Source organism: Rhinopithecus bieti, unplaced genomic scaffold, assembly GCF_001698545.2.
Source record: "Rhinopithecus bieti isolate Rb0 unplaced genomic scaffold, ASM169854v2 scaffold_19969, whole genome shotgun sequence".
NCBI classification, from domain to species: Eukaryota; Metazoa; Chordata; class Mammalia; order Primates; family Cercopithecidae; genus Rhinopithecus; species Rhinopithecus bieti.
In genome coordinates this window covers 354502-373216 of record NW_016810434.1, presented here as the reverse complement: position 1 = coordinate 373216, position 18715 = coordinate 354502, and the positions used below count along the sequence as shown (strand labels likewise).

Below are 18715 nucleotides of genomic sequence, written 5' to 3'. Positions count from 1 at the left end.
AAAAAAAAAAAAAAAAAAAAAAAAAAAAAAAAAGAATCTGTGTAATTCATCATATTAATAGTGAAGAAAAGAAAACTATAAGATTGTTTTAATTGAAAACAGAATCCAAAATCCATTCCTGCTAAAAAACTATTTCAAGCTAGGAATAAAAGGAACTTCCTCCACCAGATGAAGGGTATTTATGAAAACTGTTGCCTAACATCATACTTAATGGTAAAAGACTGAGTGCTTTCCTTCTAAGATAAGGAAGCAGGGACATCTGTTCATCATCACTGCTATTCAACGTTGTACTGGAGTTCTAGCCAGTTCATTAAGGCAAGAAAACAAAGTAGAAGGCAACCCTGTTTGAAAGGAGGATGTGAAACTGTCATTATTCACAGGCAATATGATTATCTATGCAGAAAATCCTATGAAATCTATACAAATGCTACCAGAACTTACAAACTGAGCTTAGCAAGGTTATAAGATATTAAGATGTAAGATCAGTATATAAGAATTAATTGTATTTATAGTTATAAGCAGTGTACAGTGGGAAACTGAAAAAAATGATAAAACATCAAAAAAATGAAAAACATAGGATACATTTGGTAGAAGTGTAAGACTTTTACTCTAAAAACTTTAAATATCACTGAGAGACATTTAAAGAGCCCTAAGTAAATGGAGAGGTAGACTGTGTTCATGGATCAGAAAGCTTAAAACTGTTAAGATGCCATGTGTCCTCAAACTGTGGTATTGATTCCAGTTCCAATCAAAATTTCTGCAGGCTTTTTTTCTTCCTTTCAGATAATACCAAGCTTCTTCTAAAATGTATAAGGAAAGGCAGAAGACCTCAAATGGTCATAACTCACAAAAGGAAGGAAAAAAGTTGAAGAAATTGCACTAACTGATTTCATGACTTACTGCTATAAAACTATAGTAATCAGTACTGCATATGTGATATTGGTGTGTACATAAGCATGTACATTAATGGGAAGTGGCGTCCAGACACAGACACACAGATGTGTTAAATTGATTGTTGCTCAAGGTATTTTTGAGGAGAGTGTAATTTTCCTAAACAAGGTATTAGGACAGTTTGGTAGCCATATGCAGATAAATGAACCTCAGTGCTTACCTCCTACCACATACAAAAATAACTCAAAATTGGCCAAGAACTAAATGTAAAAGGTAAAACTATAAAACATCTAGAAGAAAACAGCAACAAACCTTAGAGACTTTGATTTTGGTAAAAGTTTCTTAAATACAGCACAATAAGCACAAACTATAAAAGAAAAAAATCAGTTGGGCTTTACCACAATTAAAACTTTTCCTTTTCAAAATATGCTAAAAAAAATGAAAAACCAAACCACAGATGTGGAGAAAATATTTGTAAAACATACATCCAACAAGGAACTATTATCTAGAATAATAACAATTAAAACCAAAGCCAAAACCTCTTATAACTCAATAATAAGACACACAACACAATTAAAAGTGGGCAAAAGATTTGAACGGACACTTCACTAAAGAAGACATATGTATGACAGATAAGCACATTAATTAATACTCATCATTAGTCTTTAGTGAAACGGAAATTAAAATCACAATGAGATTACACAACACATCCATAAGAATGACTGAAATTTAAAGGAGTAACTATAGCAAGTTTTGACTAGGATGTGGAAGAACTGAAACTCTCATATACCACTAGTGGGAATATCAAAAGGAACAACCACTTTGGAACATGATTTATCATTACTTTCTTTTGGAGACAGTCATGCTTTGTCTCCCCTAAGCTGGAGTGCAGTGGTACAATCATAGCTCACTGCAGCCTTAACTCCTGGGTTCAAGTGATTCTCCTGCTTCAGCCTCCTGAGTAGAGTAGCTGGGACTACAGACACCACCATGTCTTTTTTGTTTGTTTGTTTGTTTTTTGAGACGCAGTCATGCTCTGTCACCCAGGCTGGAGTACAATGGTGCGATCTTGGCTCACTGCAACCTCCGCCTCCTGGGTTCAAGCGATTCTCCTGCCTCAGCCTCCTGAGTATCTGGGACTACAGGCATGCGCCACCACGCCTGGCTAATTTTTGTATTTTTAGTAGAGATGGGGTTTCACCTTGTTGTTCAGGCTGGTCTCGAACTCTTGACCTCAGGTGACCCACCCGCCTCGGCCTCCCAAAGTGCTAGATTATAGGTGTGTCTTTTTTTAATTTTTATTTTTGTAGAGACAGGGTCTTACTATGTTGTCCAGGCTGGTCTTGAACTCCTAGGCTTAAGCGATTCTCCTACCTTGGGCTTTCAGAGTGCTGGGATTCCAGGTGTGAGCCCCTGCACTCTGCCAGCAATTTCTTAGAAAGCTAAACATACACCTAGCGTATGATCCAGCCATTCCACTTCTAGGTGGAATGACAGTATGTGCCTGTGAGGAATGAAAGTAATTTCCTCCATGTGAATGTTCCCAGCTTTATTTGTAATAGTGCAAGATTAAAAATGACCTTTACCTTAAGGAACATGTTTGTTTTATTCTAGTTCCTTTGCAGGCATCTTTATGTATATTTTTGCTAAAGCTCTTATCTCACCGGAGTGTGTCTAATGTCTAATCTGTCTTTCTGCCACTGTAGAAGGTAACCGCTTTAGTTCCCACCCTTCTAAGTGCTGCAGGAGGGTAGCTGAGAGGGCTGGGTTCTGATCTCAGCTCTTGACACCTTGGGCTGACCAGGCACTTCTTGAGACCTCAGTGTTCTCCACTGGCAGTTGTAGGCATTAAATTATGTGTATTCTTTCATGAATGTTTTTGAGCACATGCTGTGTACCAGGCACTAGTTTAGGTTCTGACAACACAATGAAGAAAACGGGCCGTGGTCCCTGCCCTCATGAAGCCAGTTTGTGTTCATTTGTTATGGGCCGGACATGGTCAACAAATATCAGAGAAGACCCCCACTTTAGGCAGGCTGTCAGAGGAGGCGGCACTTCAGTTAAGCTTTAAAGGGCAGGAAGAGAATAGGTGCATGCTGTGTCCTGGTCATTGTCTCTGCTCTCAAAAGTCTGGACTGAACATAAGACTGATTTGATTTCTTCAGTCGTAGACATCTCTAAATGATAATAGCTTCATGGGGCTATCGGTTCTTCACCTCACAGCTTTCTTCAGGGGGTGTCATTGTCTGATTCAGGAAATATAAATGGCAATACATTAAATGGAATTAATTCTCCTTTCTGATGTCTAATGAATACTTCTTTGGCCCATAATTCACAAATGATTGAGACAGAAGAAGAATAAAACGAAGTGCATATACTCTTGTGAGCCTAAGCCAGAGGTTTCAAATTGGTGTCTGGCAGGGCAAATCCTGCCTCCAGAGAGGTTTCTTTTGGCCTATAGTGTTTTAAAAGTCAAGAAATTTCACCTCAAATCCTACACTTACAGCATTGCCATTTAAATCTTTAAGTGTGGCCACTCCAGGCTCCTGTTCCTACAGCACTGATCAGTCAGCACTGACTGGCAGAGCCCCTTTTGATGGGCGCGTGCTCTCAGATCCCACTGCCCCTCCTTGTTTGACCTGCTTCACTCACCTGTTGTCGCCTGTCTGGCCCCCGGGTAAATTTGTTTGACTATGAATCATCTCAGGGTTTTTTGTTTTGTTTTGTTTTGTGTTTAAATATCTCTGCCTGGGACCAGCGTACTGTGAGTTGGATCCACTCGTGCCAGGCTGGGTGATTCTGACGTGTAGCCGGGTGAGGACCACACTCCTAGGACCATAGCACCGGCTGGAAATGTACTTTTGGTACAGCATTCACCACTGGAGCACACGCTGTCATGAGTGGGCAGTTCCTCTTTCACTCTGTTCCTGGAATACCTGGTACTAGGTGCTTTAAATGCTTGTAACATAAATGAATAAATTCTAGTTTAATTTGATATGTATTTGACCTTGGAAAAGCATTTTTAAAAACCCCACATTTCCTGACCAGGTGCTCATGCCTGTAATCCCAGCACTTTGGGGGTGAGGTGGGAGGACTGCTTGAGCCCAGGAATTTTAGATCAGCCTGGACAATCTAGTGAAACCCATCTCTATTTAAAAAAAAAATGCTGGGACTGTGGGCATGGTGTTGAGCGCCTGTGGTCCCAGCTACTTAGGAGGCTGAGGTGGGAGGATCGCTTGAGCCCAGAAGGTCAAGGCTACTGTGAGCATAATCACGCCCCTGCACTCCAGCCTGGGCAACAGACAAGACCCTGTCTCAAAGAACCTTCACATTTCCTAATTTAGATACGTGGATTTTTTGGTTCATTTTTAGTTTTCTTTAGTAGATAGCACATTCATGTGGTTTTAAGATCAAAATGTAAAAGGAATATAGTGAAAAGCCTTTCCCCTTCTGGTCCCTGTCTGACCAGTGTACCACCCCCCTGCCCTCCCTACCCCCAGTCAGCAAGTACAAGCAAATCCAACCATAAATTCTCATTTTATCCCCTTTTTACTCAAAAGGTAGCATCCTAAAAATAATGTTCTGTCATATCTCTTTAGCCTTGACATAACTTGAAGATCTTATCATGTTAGTAGAGAGCTTCCTTCTTTTTCTTTTAACAGTTGAAAAGTACTTTTCATTGTTTGGGCATATTACGATTTACTTAACAAGTACCTAATTGAAGGACATTTGGACTTTTCCTAACATTTTCTGCTGTGAGCAATGCTGCAGTTAATACCCTTCTATGAATGTCATTTTACACACACACACATGTGCATAGTATAGTTCTATGATAATAAATTTCTGGCAGGGCACAGTAGCTCACGCCTGTAATCCCAGCACTTTGGGAGGCCAAGGCAGGCAGATTGTTTAGGTTCAGGAGTTTGAGACCAGCCTGGACAACATGACAAAACCCCGTCTCTACAAAAAATACAAAAAATAGCTGGGCATGATGGCGTGCACCTGTCATCCCAGCTACCTGGGGGGTTGACTCAGGGGGATCACTTGAATCTGGGAGGTCAAGGCTGCAGTGAGCCATGTTTGCACCACTTCACTCCAGTCTGGGCAACAAAATGAGACCCTGTCTCAATCAATTAATAAACTCATTCATTCACTCATTCATTCTGAAGTGGAATGACTAGGTCAAGGAGTATATGCATATATAATTTTTATACACACACACACACACACACACTTCTCTGTTAGGTGTTGTACCAGCAGATCTTATTAATTAAAATTAGTACTGGCATTTGGAATATGTTTTTAAAAGAATATTTACTGTGTTTTGTTTTGTTGTCTTTGCAGAGTTAGAGGAGTTATTTTGTTGGTTATATGAATTTTGGTAAGAGTAGTAAGATTGTTCCAGGTCATTGGTTTCCACTAATGGTCAGAGACCCATAAGGGGTTCTCAGATTCATATGCTAAACAAACATCAGCTATATATGTGTCTCACACAAGTGTATTAGTATATATTTTAACTATACATAGATACTGTTGTCTTTAATGAAATTAAAAATTTTTTTAATAGTGTTACTGAAGTCTTGGTTCAAATAGTAACAGCTCAACATCTTGTCAATAGCTCTAATATTTTAGTTGGTGATATGCTTTGTCCGTATCCCTACCCAAGTCTTGTCTTGCATTGTAGCTCCCATAATCCCCACCTGTCAGGGGAGGGACCTGGTGGGAGGTAATTGAATCATGGGGGTGGGTTTTTCCCATGCTGTTCTTATGATAGTGAATAAGTGACATGACATTGATGGTTTTATAAAGGGCAGCTCCCATGCACAGACCCTCTTGCCTGGCCATGTTAGACATGCCTTTGCTCCTCTTTCACCTTCTGCCATGATTGTGAGGCCTCCCCAGTCCATTAAACATTTTTTTAAATAGATTACATAGTCTTGGGTATTTCTTTATAGCCGTAAATGAACTAATATAGATGGCCCTTGGATTTCGGTGATGTATTCGTTCTGTGTTCTATCAGTTTTTTCAAAGTAACTTAGTCTGTAGATAGAGAAGAGTAGAACCAAAAGACTGTACATATTCCATGAGTGTCTATTTGCTTATTGTGTAATAAAAATAATCTTTCTCTTGTAGATGTCCCTTTAAGGACCAGCCTGCCACCACCATTCAGAAATTATAAATATGGTAACCATTTTTTTATTCTTTTAAACTATATATTAATACAATTTTGCATTAGTTTGTCACAAACTTACATTTTGTTTTCAAAAATGAATTGACTATCTGTAAATAAAAACCAATTCGGAAGTTTATTTAGAAATGTAGGAATGCTAGTATGTTGCTCAAATGAATTGTAATAGTAACGAAGTGACATATTTGCAAAGAATAGCATGTTTGGCAAAACTATGTTTAAAATGAGTTTCTCTGCCAGATTAATTAGAAAAGGAAAATGAAGACTAAGAATTAAAAGAAGGGATTTAACATTTTAAATGCCAATAATTTGAGCATGTTATATAGTAGTTTTATATGTTACAATTGATGATTTAAAAATGGAGTAATAAGGTAAGAAGCTAGATGTCATTCATTATTTGTTATAAACATGGCACAGTTATTAACCTTCAGCAGAGGGACACTCACCAAACTTTGAATCTGAGACTTCATTTGAGAGGTATGATGCACCTAATACATATTTCTGTTAATTGGTGCAGACATTTTAAAGTATAAATTTTTTATTACCTTAGATTATTTTTTTGGCGTGGCTTTTCATTCTGTTCTCATTTGATAGAACAACTTATGACCTAAAATCCTTTGAAATCACAGTCTTCACCGTGTATATGCATTTTAATATCCAGAAACTAATTGTGAGGTTATAAGGGGTAGTGAAGCAGAAGTTGAAGGCACTGAGTGGAAAGTACTTTGATTTATTGGGCTTAAAGAATTTACATACTCAATATTGAATAAGAGAAAGGAATAAAAAGGATGATTAAGGTAAATATGAAACTTCTCAATTGTGGCTTTCAAGGCTTTCAAAATACAATGTCTTGAAATATAGCCTTAAACTTGAATCAACTTACAGATGCCATTTTAAATTAGAATAGTTACATATGGTTTCCTTTTTCATGGTGTGTGTGTGTGTGTGTGTGTGTGTCTATATGTCTATGTGCAAAGCTGTGTTCCATGGAAGTTCTTTTGAAAGAAATTTTAGATAATGAAAGCGTTAGAATATCCAAGTTGCTAAGCATTATTGTGGTAGATAATGTACCCTTTAGGCTATTCTATCGTATTAACATCCTTCTGTCCTAGTATTTCTATACTGTTCAGATGAATTGGCAGAAAAAATGAATACATTTATCTGTGAAGAAATTATAGAACCACTCGAGTTTTGATAGACTTCAAGTGGCTTTGTCTGAACTTGGCTCTTTAACAATCTTCTGCTTTCTGTTGAACAAGGAAGCCTGCAGTGTTATTTTCACCTGTCATTGTTATCCAAGATTGCCACCTCACAGTCTGTGGGACAGAGCACTTTGTTGGGTGTTAGGGAGTAGAAAGAGTGTGGAGTCAAATTTCAGTTTTGCCTGTTACTGTCTCCCTGCCCTTTGGCAAAGGGCTGGTTCTCTCTGCCACCAAGAGCCTGAGATTTCTCAGAGCCCTCCTCCCATTTAATTGGCATCCACATCTATTATTGATTTACCACGCATGCTGCTTATCTTAAATCCCTATCGCCTAGACATGACGCATGAGGGCACACGAAAATGTAATTGTTGTACAGTGTGAGCTGCTCATCCCTCTCTGTTTCGTAAAACTGAGTGTGATGCTCCACAAATAAAAGATGATATTTTTATGAGGTTGCTTTCCTCAAGGAATTTGTATTAAGACAACAATGCCCACAGGTGTTGTTTGTGATCATTATGAGGATGATTTGAAAGAAGCAAGAACAAGGGAAGTAACTTATTCAACACAGAAAGGGACAGTAATACATCTCTTTGCTGGTTTGTCATTTCTCCTTTCTTACCCACTCCTCAGGTCACACCCCTTTCTGTTGGAGAGAAAAATCTGGCAAAACCTCTCTTCAAAACATTTCTTTTCTGCTAAAATATGTAGCCATTTAGTTGTGTGTTTGCCAAACCTATTAGAGCAGCAGGATATCTAGTTTAAAGGCTCATTAGCAAAATATATAGAATAGGATTAATATTTAGTAAGGTCAGACTATAGTTTTGCAGGTTGATTGCAACAGACTTTGAGGTCCTGTTATTTAAAAAATTACTGTTGGCTTCTCTCACTTGTCTCAAATAATAAACATATCTACAGTAAGAAAAAGAGCATGATAGGTAATTCAGAATACTAGATAAGCTGAAAGTCAACTTTGTTTATTTTCTTACATACATTTTAAGCTTATTTTTAGCAATTACAGTTTATTTACATCCCTAATATGCACATTTTACTTAGGTTAGATTTATTTTTATTTCTTAGGAATACAGAGTTGTAGTCTGAGGATTATGTTGACTTTGTATAAAAAGTTACAAGGCTGGGTGCAGTGACTTATGCCTGTAATCCCAGCACTTTGGAAGCCGAGGAGGGCAGATCACCTGAGGTCGGGAGTTCGAGACCTGGCCAACATGGTGAAACCCTGTCTTTACTAAAAATACAAAATTAGCTGGGCATGGTGGCGGGTGCCTGTAATCCCAGCTACTCGGGAGGCTGAGGCCGGAGAGTTGCTTGAACTTGGGAGGTGGAGCTTGTAGTGAGCCAAGATAGTGCTGCTGTACTCTAGCCAGGGTGACAGAGCAAGACTCTGTCTCAAAAAAAAAAAAAAAAAAAAAAAAAAAAAAAAATTGCAATAGATAACTGAAAGTTGACTATTTAAAATAACGGGCAAATTCAGAGTGCTAGTTCTTATCTCGATAGCCACCTTATTCTGTATTATGAGAACATAGTTAAATAAGATCTGTTTTAAAAATAGATCCTTTCATTTTCTGTCACTGTTGGAATTCCTTGTTACAACGTGATTGATAGAAATGAGTTTTAGTGTAAGGTTAGGAGTGTATTCAGTAATACATTGTACTCATAATGCATTCATTAAATGGTTAAATAAAAATGAGTGAAGACTTGGAAACTTTCTGAATTTCAACCTGTTGAATGGCCGTGTAGATTATGTAGTTAAGGGCTGATTGTTGCTGAGTTACAATTTTACCCAAGTGTGGAGAAGTTATCTATTGGAAATGCACAATGTAGCCTGACTTCAAGATAAACAAATTAAGGAGTGAAGTTGGGTTTGAATAGAGCAGATTACATGGTGTGATCGTGTGCAGTATTTGCAAACCAAGAGGCAGATATTGATATTCTTGGGGCATTAGCAGCCTTGTTCTGATTACCTGTGGTCCTAGACACAGTGTTTGAATTCTGAGAGTGGCAACACCCGTATCATCATTTGCTCTCTTGTCATTGTATCTCGTCTGAGTAGATTTTTTTGAACTGCATTTACTAATGTCTATTTTAAGACTTTTTTTTTTTTTTACATTATTTGCTAATCCTGGTCTGCAGTGACTCCAAAAAACAAGATACAGTAATGTGATTTGCTTGTCTTCCATTCGAAGAGAAAATGTGCTGAGTTGACATAAAGTTCTGACACACTGCTGTGTGTCTAAAGACCAAGGCTTTAAAAGATAAAGATCTTTTACTTCAGTTTTAGTGATCTACAAAAGTAGTTTTTCTTTTACTATATAGTATATTTCTAAGGGAATCTGGTTATAAAACAAGGACTTACATTTCTCAATTTCATAGCCACCCTCCAATCATTTTAATAATTTGAAAAGAAGTTTAGAATAAACTGTGTAAAAAGATAACTTGCTTTTTTCTTTCAGATACACTAAAGATTATTCATCAAGCACATAAATCTAAGGTATGTTCCACAGGTACAGTATCTGGCACATAGCAAGTAATCAATGTTGGTTAAATTTGTGAATAAGTGAATGAATAGCTGTACATCTAAAATATTTCCCATTATAATAGCGCTTTTTATTTTATAGGTACCCTTTCTACTGCCTTAGTTTTTTCATTGAAGAAAATAAGCTGTTTCCCTGTTAGTAGTAGGTCCTTTTAAAAAAGTGTTAATTTAAAAAAAAGTATACCATATTTTGTTTATCAGGCACATATTTAGCATAAAATAAGCGTAAAACTTGGAAAAGTAAATTCAGTTTACAGATAAAAGAAACTGCTTATTATCTGGCAGTCCAGTGTCTTTTATCTTCTTAATTCTGTACCAGAACAAAAGGGCCAGAAGCAGACACAAATAATTCACTTGTTCTGATTTGATTCGTGCTGGGTATAAGAGAAGGCACAGAACTGTGGCTCTGGGAGCACACCTTTTAGCTCCACCAAGGCCATGGCCTGCAATACTGAAGTTGTCTTGCCTTTCCCAAAGAGAGCTGTTTATGTATGGGTTTGTTGTGTGTTTATATTTCTGTTTACTTTCTTGAAGTAACATTTTTATGAAGCCACAATCAAAGATTTATCATACAGACAGAGCAGAGTGATCTTTTTTCCTTTAATCTCGGTGGCCTTCTATAGAGTCCTCTTTAAAGCAGTAATCTTACTGTATTATATAAACTACTCAAGAACTAGATATTATTTGTCACATCCCAATACCTAGCACAATGCCTGGCTCATAGCAGTTCTTCCGTAACAATTTTTGAATGAAGTACTTACGAATTCATTTTATTTCATTGTCTTCTGTTGTCGTAATTGTACTTCATACACTCAATCACCTTTCAGATAAATGGGTATCACAGATCACAAGAAAATGGCATGAGGTAAGTCTGTTGACCGTTGATTAGTAACTGTTTTAAAATTTATTTAAAAATTTTTTTGTGGCTTAAAACAACACACATTTATTCTCCTACAATTCTGGAGTCAGACGTCCAAAATCAGTTTCACTGAGCAAAAGTTAAGGGTTTAGTAGGGTTGGTTCCTTCTAGTAACTTTATTTTTTATACCAAGGATTGTAGATGCCAGTTTGACGATGTCCGTTGTGAAATGCCTCAAAATGTGATGCTCACATGTGTCTGGGGCTGTGGTATGGAATCTGCCCTTTTGGTTGGTACTAGAATGTATGGCCACCGTATTTGGACTTTATCCAGTTTCTCTCCTTGGGGACAGGAATGTTTTCAACCTCATTCCTAAAATGTAGAGAATAGGAAATGTCCTATTTTATATTTTTATATATTATATACAATATATTTAAAATACAAATATAAATACAAAATAAAGTTAATATGCTCTTTGAAAAGGTTGTAAAGCAAAGTGAGTCCCCATTCTCCATTCATTGCTGCATGTTTTACATCGTTTGGCTTTTCCTATGCTCATGTTTCCAAAAAGGAGTAAGTAGTAAATTATTCCTTTATCTTAGTGAAGACATAGTTCGTCGTGTTCAAATTATCAGTCTTATAACGTTTTAGAAATCTGGAAATTACCCTGTCATTGGAAGACAAAACAATCTTAGAATTGTTACTTATATTTAAGACATGTTTCACACTGGCAGGTTTTAGTTGTAAAATTCGGGCTTGTCTTTCCAGTTGAACAGTGTATTTGTGGAAGGGAGGATTTCCAAAACAATTAAGTCACTTAGAGTGCCTCTGGAATCTAGCTTTGTGAGCGTTCCTCCAAATCATAACGATGCTAGTTAAGATGTCTTTGGGATGGTTCTGCAAGCTTCTACTTCAACTTTTCTAAGGGAGGAGTTCAGTATCTTTTCACAGAGACAGTTTTAAAACTTCAAAGACACTTCGTCCACGTGTCCTCCTTTGCGCCTTTTCCCGCTCACAGCCATTTTTCTCATTTCCAAGTTATTGTTACCCTTTCATTTCTATTCCCCATCTGCGGGCCTGTGGCGCCGCTGGCCTGGCCTGTCGGTGTTCCAACTCAGCTATAATTTTAATTTCCTGCATCAGCCAAAAGAAGAGACTTCTAAATAACTCTGTTGTCTTAATGAACTCATTCATAAAAGGCATTTTTCCCATTTCCCTAGTTTTCTGGACTTAGAGACTTTCCTAATTGCAGTTACTACATATCCTCAGAAATTTCTTCCCATTCCAACAATAAAAAGACTGACTGGATACCTTCCCACCAGAGCCTCATGTGTGTGTGAGTGTGTGTGTGTGTGTGTGTGTGTGTGTGTGTATGTGTGTATTATGGATGTAATCAGTGGTCTGTTTATAAAGTCAGAATAATTTCTATTAAAGAGATTGCAATAATTTTAATTTCCATTTTATGTGTGGAAGTCATATCCTGGAATAAACTTTATAAGAAATGTGCAAGGTCTTTAAAAAGAAAACTTAAAATGCTGCTGTCCTTCCTCACCCCTCACCACACACACACTTGAAAATATGAATCTAAGCTCTGGGATTAATTTTTCAGACCCATTAAAGTGAACTCCTCTCAAGATCTGTGCATTTTATTGTGTGAAATTGTACTTCAACTTAACAACAAAACCAAACCTGCTCTGAGAGTTCCAAAACAAGACTTAAACAGAAATGCTTAGGATATTTTGGAGAGGAACATACAACAGCACAAAATCAATTCTCTCTTAATTTACATATTTAATGCTGCCCCAATAAAACACAATACTTGTGTTTATATGTAAACTAAATAAGCTGATTTGAAAATTAGTATGTAAAAAATATGAATAATCAAGATAATTCTGAAAAAGAGAAATGAGAGTAATTAGCTCTAACATATAAGACATGTTATAAAACTATAGTAATTAGAACAGTATGGCACTATCACAGGAACTGGTAGTTTAAGGGCACAGAATTAAAAGTTCAAAAATAGACCCCAATGTGGAAATTGAATGTATGATAAATATGGCATTTCAAGTTTGTAAAGAAAAGGTGGCAGATTCAATAAATAGTACTTGAATAACTGCGTAAACATCTAAAAAACAGCTAAGTTGGATCCGTGTATTTTTCTTTATGCCAAAATAAATACCCCTTGGATTAAAAAATTAAACCCATAGGTGGGGATAGAGATAAAACAGATGGAACATGACTTGATAATTTGTTCAAGTTGGGTCCTGGATACAGGGCAGGGGGTTTATTACACTATTCTGTAACTATTGTATATTTGAAATTCTCCATGATGAAAAATTCAAAAAATGAAATTCATGAAAATATTTGAAGAGAACATGGAATTTTAAAAATCTTGGCGTGAAGAAGGTCTTTCTAAATATGACAGAAAACTGAGAAACAATATGAGACTGATACATTTTACTTCATTCACTAACTTATTTATTCCAAGAAAATTCATTTAACACCTTCTATGTAAAAAAAAAAAAAAAAAACCACTGAGAAAAAGCAAGGAACAAATGAAAAGTGGGGGAAATTTTTCTAACTTACAGAAAAAGCTGAATTTCCTTAGCATATGAAGATACTCTAGACTCTACAACTCTATTGGATAGATTAGCCTACAACTCCATCAAAAAATAGAAAATATTCAGAACTTGAAGCATAATAAAATACAAATTATACTTAATCCACACCTGTCAGATTGACAAGGAAGAGAAGGCTTTGCTAACACGCTGTGTTGGGAGAGTATGGGAAATAGGGCCTCTCAGTGGTCCCAGTCCTCTCTGGAGAACTAGATAGCTGGTGGATGGGGATTGGGAGGAGACTGACTTTTCACTTTCTATTCATATGTGCTTGGAGAACTTTGTATAATGAGTTATTATACAAAGAATAAAAAAAGAATAATTTTTTTTTTTTTTTTTTTTTTTTTTTTTTTGAGACAGAGTCTTACTCTGTTGCTCAGGCTGGAGTGTGGTGGCATGAACACAGCTCACTGCAACCTCTACTTCCCAGGATCAAGATATCTTCCTGCTTCAGCCTCCTGAGTATTCGGGACTATAGATGTGTGCCACCACACCCAGCTAATTAAATAAAACTTTTTTTTTTTTGTAGAGATGGGGTCTTGCCATCCTACTCAGGCTGGTCTCAAACTCCTGGGCTCAAACAGTCCTCTTGCCTTGGTTTCCCAAAGTGCTGGGATTACAGACTGTATTACCTATTCTAAAATGATTTTTTGAGTAAAGTATTTTTTCTTTTAATGTGTGTGCTCTGGAGTTTAAGCCCCTGTGCTCTGCAGTGAATGAGGTCCATGAACCCTGCGTGGCTTGGGCTTCGGATTTGGCTGCTGAGAGGCCTTTCTGTTGACTCTCTGTCTCAGCTGTGTTCTAGAAATAGAGTATGTTGCTAAACAGGTGTGTTCTGGCTGACAAGTGGTGCTGTGTGACACTAGTGGTCATCTCTTTGTGCTATTTAGGGGCAGATAGCAACTTTAAATTTTTCACTTGTTTTAATGGAGTCTTGCTGGATTTGTAAATATCACTGGAGAGCACTCTTGTCTACCCCCACCCCAAATCACATAGAGAAATATTCCAATTAATGTGACATGGAACCAAATGTTTTTTAGCTTGGGCAAGGTTTTTAGATATGTGGACTTATGGCCATTTGAAATATACTTGTGGCCAGGTGTGGTGGCGCATGCCTGTAATTCCAGAATTTTGGGAGGCTAAGGTGGGAGGATCACTTGACTTCAGGAGTTCGAGATGAGCCTGGGCAATATAGTGAGACCCCATCTCTACTAAAAATAAAAAAAAAAAAATTAGGCTTGGTGGCACATGTATGCAGTCCCAGCTACTCAGGAGGCTGGAGAAGGGAGGATTGCTTGAGCCTTGGAGACTGAGGCTGTAGTGAGCCATAATCATGCCACTGCATTCCAGCCTAGGTGACAGAGTGAGATCCTGTCTCAAAAAACAAAACAAAAGAAGGAAGTATACTTGCTTCTCTCAGAAGTCAGACTGGCCAGAGCTGGAAGCTCCACTCTGTCGCTGACCAGGTTAGGATGGCAGGAGAAGATGATGATGATGCAGCAACAGAACAGTGACAGCTAAAAGAGAGTGCTCACCCTGTGGCCGGCACTGCTGCGGATTTATATGCTCCATCCAGGTGATGGGGAAGGATCCCTCTCCTCCGCTTTTCTACCGATGAGGAAATCGAGTCCTAGAGAGGTTGTGTAGCTTGTTGAGAACACACAGCTGAGTGCTGGTGGAGTCTGGATTTGCATCCTGATCTGACTTCATTGCCATGCCACAGGACTCTCCCCAGTGCTTTACGTGGTGCGTGCGCTTGGCAGGACCTCACTATGCCTCTGTTCACTGCCCTCATTACGGCCAGGGGAATGGAATCTACTTAGATTATTGCTGTGCTCAAAGTTACAACTCTGTGTCTTTGAGAAGTCTCACCAAACACACCCATGTAAGTACTGATAAAATACAGATTTTCTTTTTCTTTTTTTTTTTTTAGACAAATGAACTTGTGTTGAGTTTGGAAGACGACGACAGACTCCTGCTGAAAGAAGACAGCACTCTGAAAGCAGCTGGAATCGGTGAGGAAGGGGGCCTTGTGTTGCTGGAGGGGAAACCCTCTCCTGGCCTATGCTGAGGCCTGGCTGATGGTATTTGGATAACTCACTGGAAAGTAAATGCTGCAGTTGGCCCCCCTGACACTGCCTGGTAACTGCTGAGAGGAGGAGGATGAGAATGATGTGCATTCCGATCTCTTGACTGAGGGCAGTAGGTGTCTGCTCTCCAAATATGCAGAATGCAAATGGCTCTTTTCAGAAGGTAGGCTCAGAATTCTGAGGGGCCGTTTAAGGGACGAGTTGTTAGTACCATGTCTCCTTACTCTTATCATTGTCACTTGAGCTGATGGTTGGAGAGAAATGGACGTAGTAAGAACTAATGAGGAGTAACGCAATGCGTTGTTGTTGGTATCACATGCAGTGTGGTTTCTGATGGTCTTCCGAATCACTCAGGGCCCACCGAAGCATGGAATTTAAAATAGGAGCCTGGTGTGTGCAGCTGAAAAGTACCTGATTGGGCCTTCCAGCCTAGAATATGCATGTGGTTTTATTCTAAATAAATGTTATGTGACATATTTTGTGACCATTAGATGTCACTGTTATTCTACGTATATGTACACCTAAAGCTGATCTGGCAGGAGGGGAAGTGGAGATTGTCAGGGAGGTCTGAGTGGTTAAAGGCAGTGTGCCCTGATACACCTCTGTGGTTGGTAACCGATGCAGTGTCACAAGCCATGCTGCTTCTTAATTATTTATTAATTAATTTATTTTTTGAGACAGAGGCTCACTCTGTCGCCCAGGCTGGAGTGCAGTGGTGCGATCTCGGCTCACTGCAACCTCTATTTCCTGGGTTCAAGCGATTCTCCTGCCTCAGCTTCCTAAGTAGCTGGGAACACAGGTGCGCACCACCACGCTTGGCTAATTTTTGTGTTTTTTTAGTAGAGACACGGTTTCACTATATTGGTCAGACTGGTCTCGAATTTCTAACCTCAGGCGATCCGCCTGCCTCAGCCTGTTCATAATTATTTATGTGCACTTGTTAAGGAACACGGTTAGTAAGGTGCACATTGGGAGCCTGGATTTTTTTTTTTTTTTTTTTTTTGATGAGTATTATTTTGAGTTAACTTGAATCACGTGTATTAGGAATTTACTTCTGATTGGTTCATGTGACTAGCATGAATTCCTGACATAGATCTGAGTTCAACAGGATCTTAAATAGCATGTTGTGAAATCTTAGACTTCATTTCTGTGTTGCCATCTATAATATTTGCTAGAATATTCTTGTCTTTCCATGTTATGAATATGTAAGGTTGTTATTTTGAAGAAGGATTTTAAATTTGGCATTTGTTTCTTTAAATGCTATTATATTATTGTAGCAGGTGGCACCTTTGTGATTGGGGCATGTAGCACCTAGAAGGTAGCCCTGTTTGTTGTTAAAGCATAAAGCATAGTGAATATTACAGACTGATATTGATGGGGGTATTGACAGACAGCTCCATGGAAAACACTGGAGAATCCAAAAACTAAAAAAAGGTAATATTTCACAGGATGATAAAGTTGACATTTCAAAGAAGTGAGGAAATAATGATTTAGCCAGAAAATTATCCTCAAGCCCATTGCCAAAGCATTCAGGAAAATAAAATTCAAACTCTTATCTCGTCTCTGTTTTTATTACAAAATAAATTCTAGATGGGTTAAATATTATAATGTAAAAGAATTTTTTAAAAAGAAAGTGTAGTTCAATAATTTCATAATCTTGGGAAGGAGAAGAGCTTTCCAAGCATGAGCTCAAAGACAGAAGCCATAAAGGGGGATAAGTGATAGATTTGACTACAAAAAAACTAAAAACTGTAAACAAAGTTAAAGGAGAAACTTTGAAACATATTTGCAGCATATACAACAGATAAAAAGGTTATTAGCCTGGGGTCGGGCGTGGTGACTCATGCCTGTAATCCCAGCATTTTGGGAGGCTAATGCGGGAGGATCACTTGAGGTCAGGAATTCGAGACCAGCTTGGCCCACATGGTGAAACCCCATCTTCACTAAAAATACAAAAATTAGTCAGGCATGGTGGCACACACCTGTAATCACAGCTACTTGGGAGGCTGAGGCGGGAGAATGGCTTGCACCTGGAAGGTAGAGGGTGCAGTGAGCTGAGATTACACCACTGCACTCTAGCACAGCACTCCAGCCTGGGCAACAGAGTGAGACTCTGTCTCAAAAGAAAAAAAAAAAAAGAAAAAGAAAAAGTGAAAGAAGTTATTAGCCTGACTTTATAAAGAACACTTGTAATTACTGTGAAAAAGAGAAATTCTACTGATAGAAGAAATAACTCACATATAAAAAATAGCTCCTCCTCATTAGGAGAGAATGAGGACTTAGTAGAAATGAGTACATAGATACTGTTTTATGTAGTAGAGTCTAGTGTTAAGACTCTAGTCTGGGGCTGGGTGCCATGGCTCATGCCTGTAATCCTAGCAGTTTGGGATGCCAGGCTAGTGGATCGCTTGAGGCCAGGAGCTCTAGATTAGCCTACACAACATAGTGAGACTTCATGTCTATAAAAATAAAAATTAGAGTCTAGAGCCAGAGTGCTTGGGTCCAAATCCTGATTCTGTCTTTTACTGTCTAGGTGACCTTGGACAGCAGCAATTGTTATAAGATTAGCAGACATGACAAAAGTGGCATTGTCCAAGGGAGTTCAAGGTGTAGGAAAATGGATAGTCTTATACCACTGTCAGGAATGAATGTGACCTCGAATTTTCTGTGGGTCAGTTTGACCAATAAGACTTTCCCAAGTTTGAATTTCAGCGATACTTGTTTCTAGGCCAACAGGGACAAGCCGTGACATTGTGATAGGTCTTCAAGGGGGTGGTGGGGTTAGCCCTGACCTTCCCTTGTATGTGAAGCACTGATGTAGAGCTTGATTTATTGAATAGAAATAGAACATGCTGTGTGATACCATTATGGTTGGGTTTTGTTTTGTTTTGTTTTGTTTTGAGATCAGGCTGGAGTGCAGTGGCACAATCTTGACTCACTGCAGCCTCCACCTCCTGGGTTCAAGCAATTCAAGCAATTCGCCTGCCTCAGCCTCCTGAGTAGCTGGGATTACAGGTGTGTACCACCACGCCCAGCTAATTTTTGTATTTTTTAGTAGAGACGGGGTTTCGCCATATTGGCCAGGCTGGTCTCGAACTCCTGACCTCAGGTGATCCACTTGCCTCGGCCTCCCAAAGTGCTGGGATTACAGGTGTGAGCCACTGTGCCCGACCCCATTATTGTTTTAAAGTGTTTAAAATATACATGTAAGATTATTGTTTATGTGTATATGGAGAAAAGATCATATGCCAAAATTATAGAAATGGTTTCTTGAGGTGGTGGCATTGCCGGTAATTGATAGTCTCCTTTCTTTTCT

The 18715-nt window shown here is 38.5% G+C and overlaps 1 protein-coding gene across 7 annotated transcripts in view; it reads left to right on the top strand.

The window, feature by feature from the left end:
- CUNH2orf76 (chromosome unknown C2orf76 homolog) overlaps positions 1–18715 on the top strand; it is a 100401-nt gene that overhangs the window by 36403 nt on the left and 45283 nt on the right. For all 7 annotated transcript variants that reach the window (XR_001889164.1, XR_001889162.1, XM_017891944.1 and 4 more), the window contains exons 4-6: positions 6025–6075; positions 9750–9787; positions 15243–15324. Coding sequence is in view for 5 of the 7 variants with exons in the window: in XM_017891944.1 (XP_017747433.1) it covers positions 6025–6075; positions 9750–9787; positions 15243–15324 (171 nt within the window). In the remaining 2 variants the exon portion in view is untranslated. The remainder of the gene's footprint in view (positions 1–6024; positions 6076–9749; positions 9788–15242; positions 15325–18715) is intronic.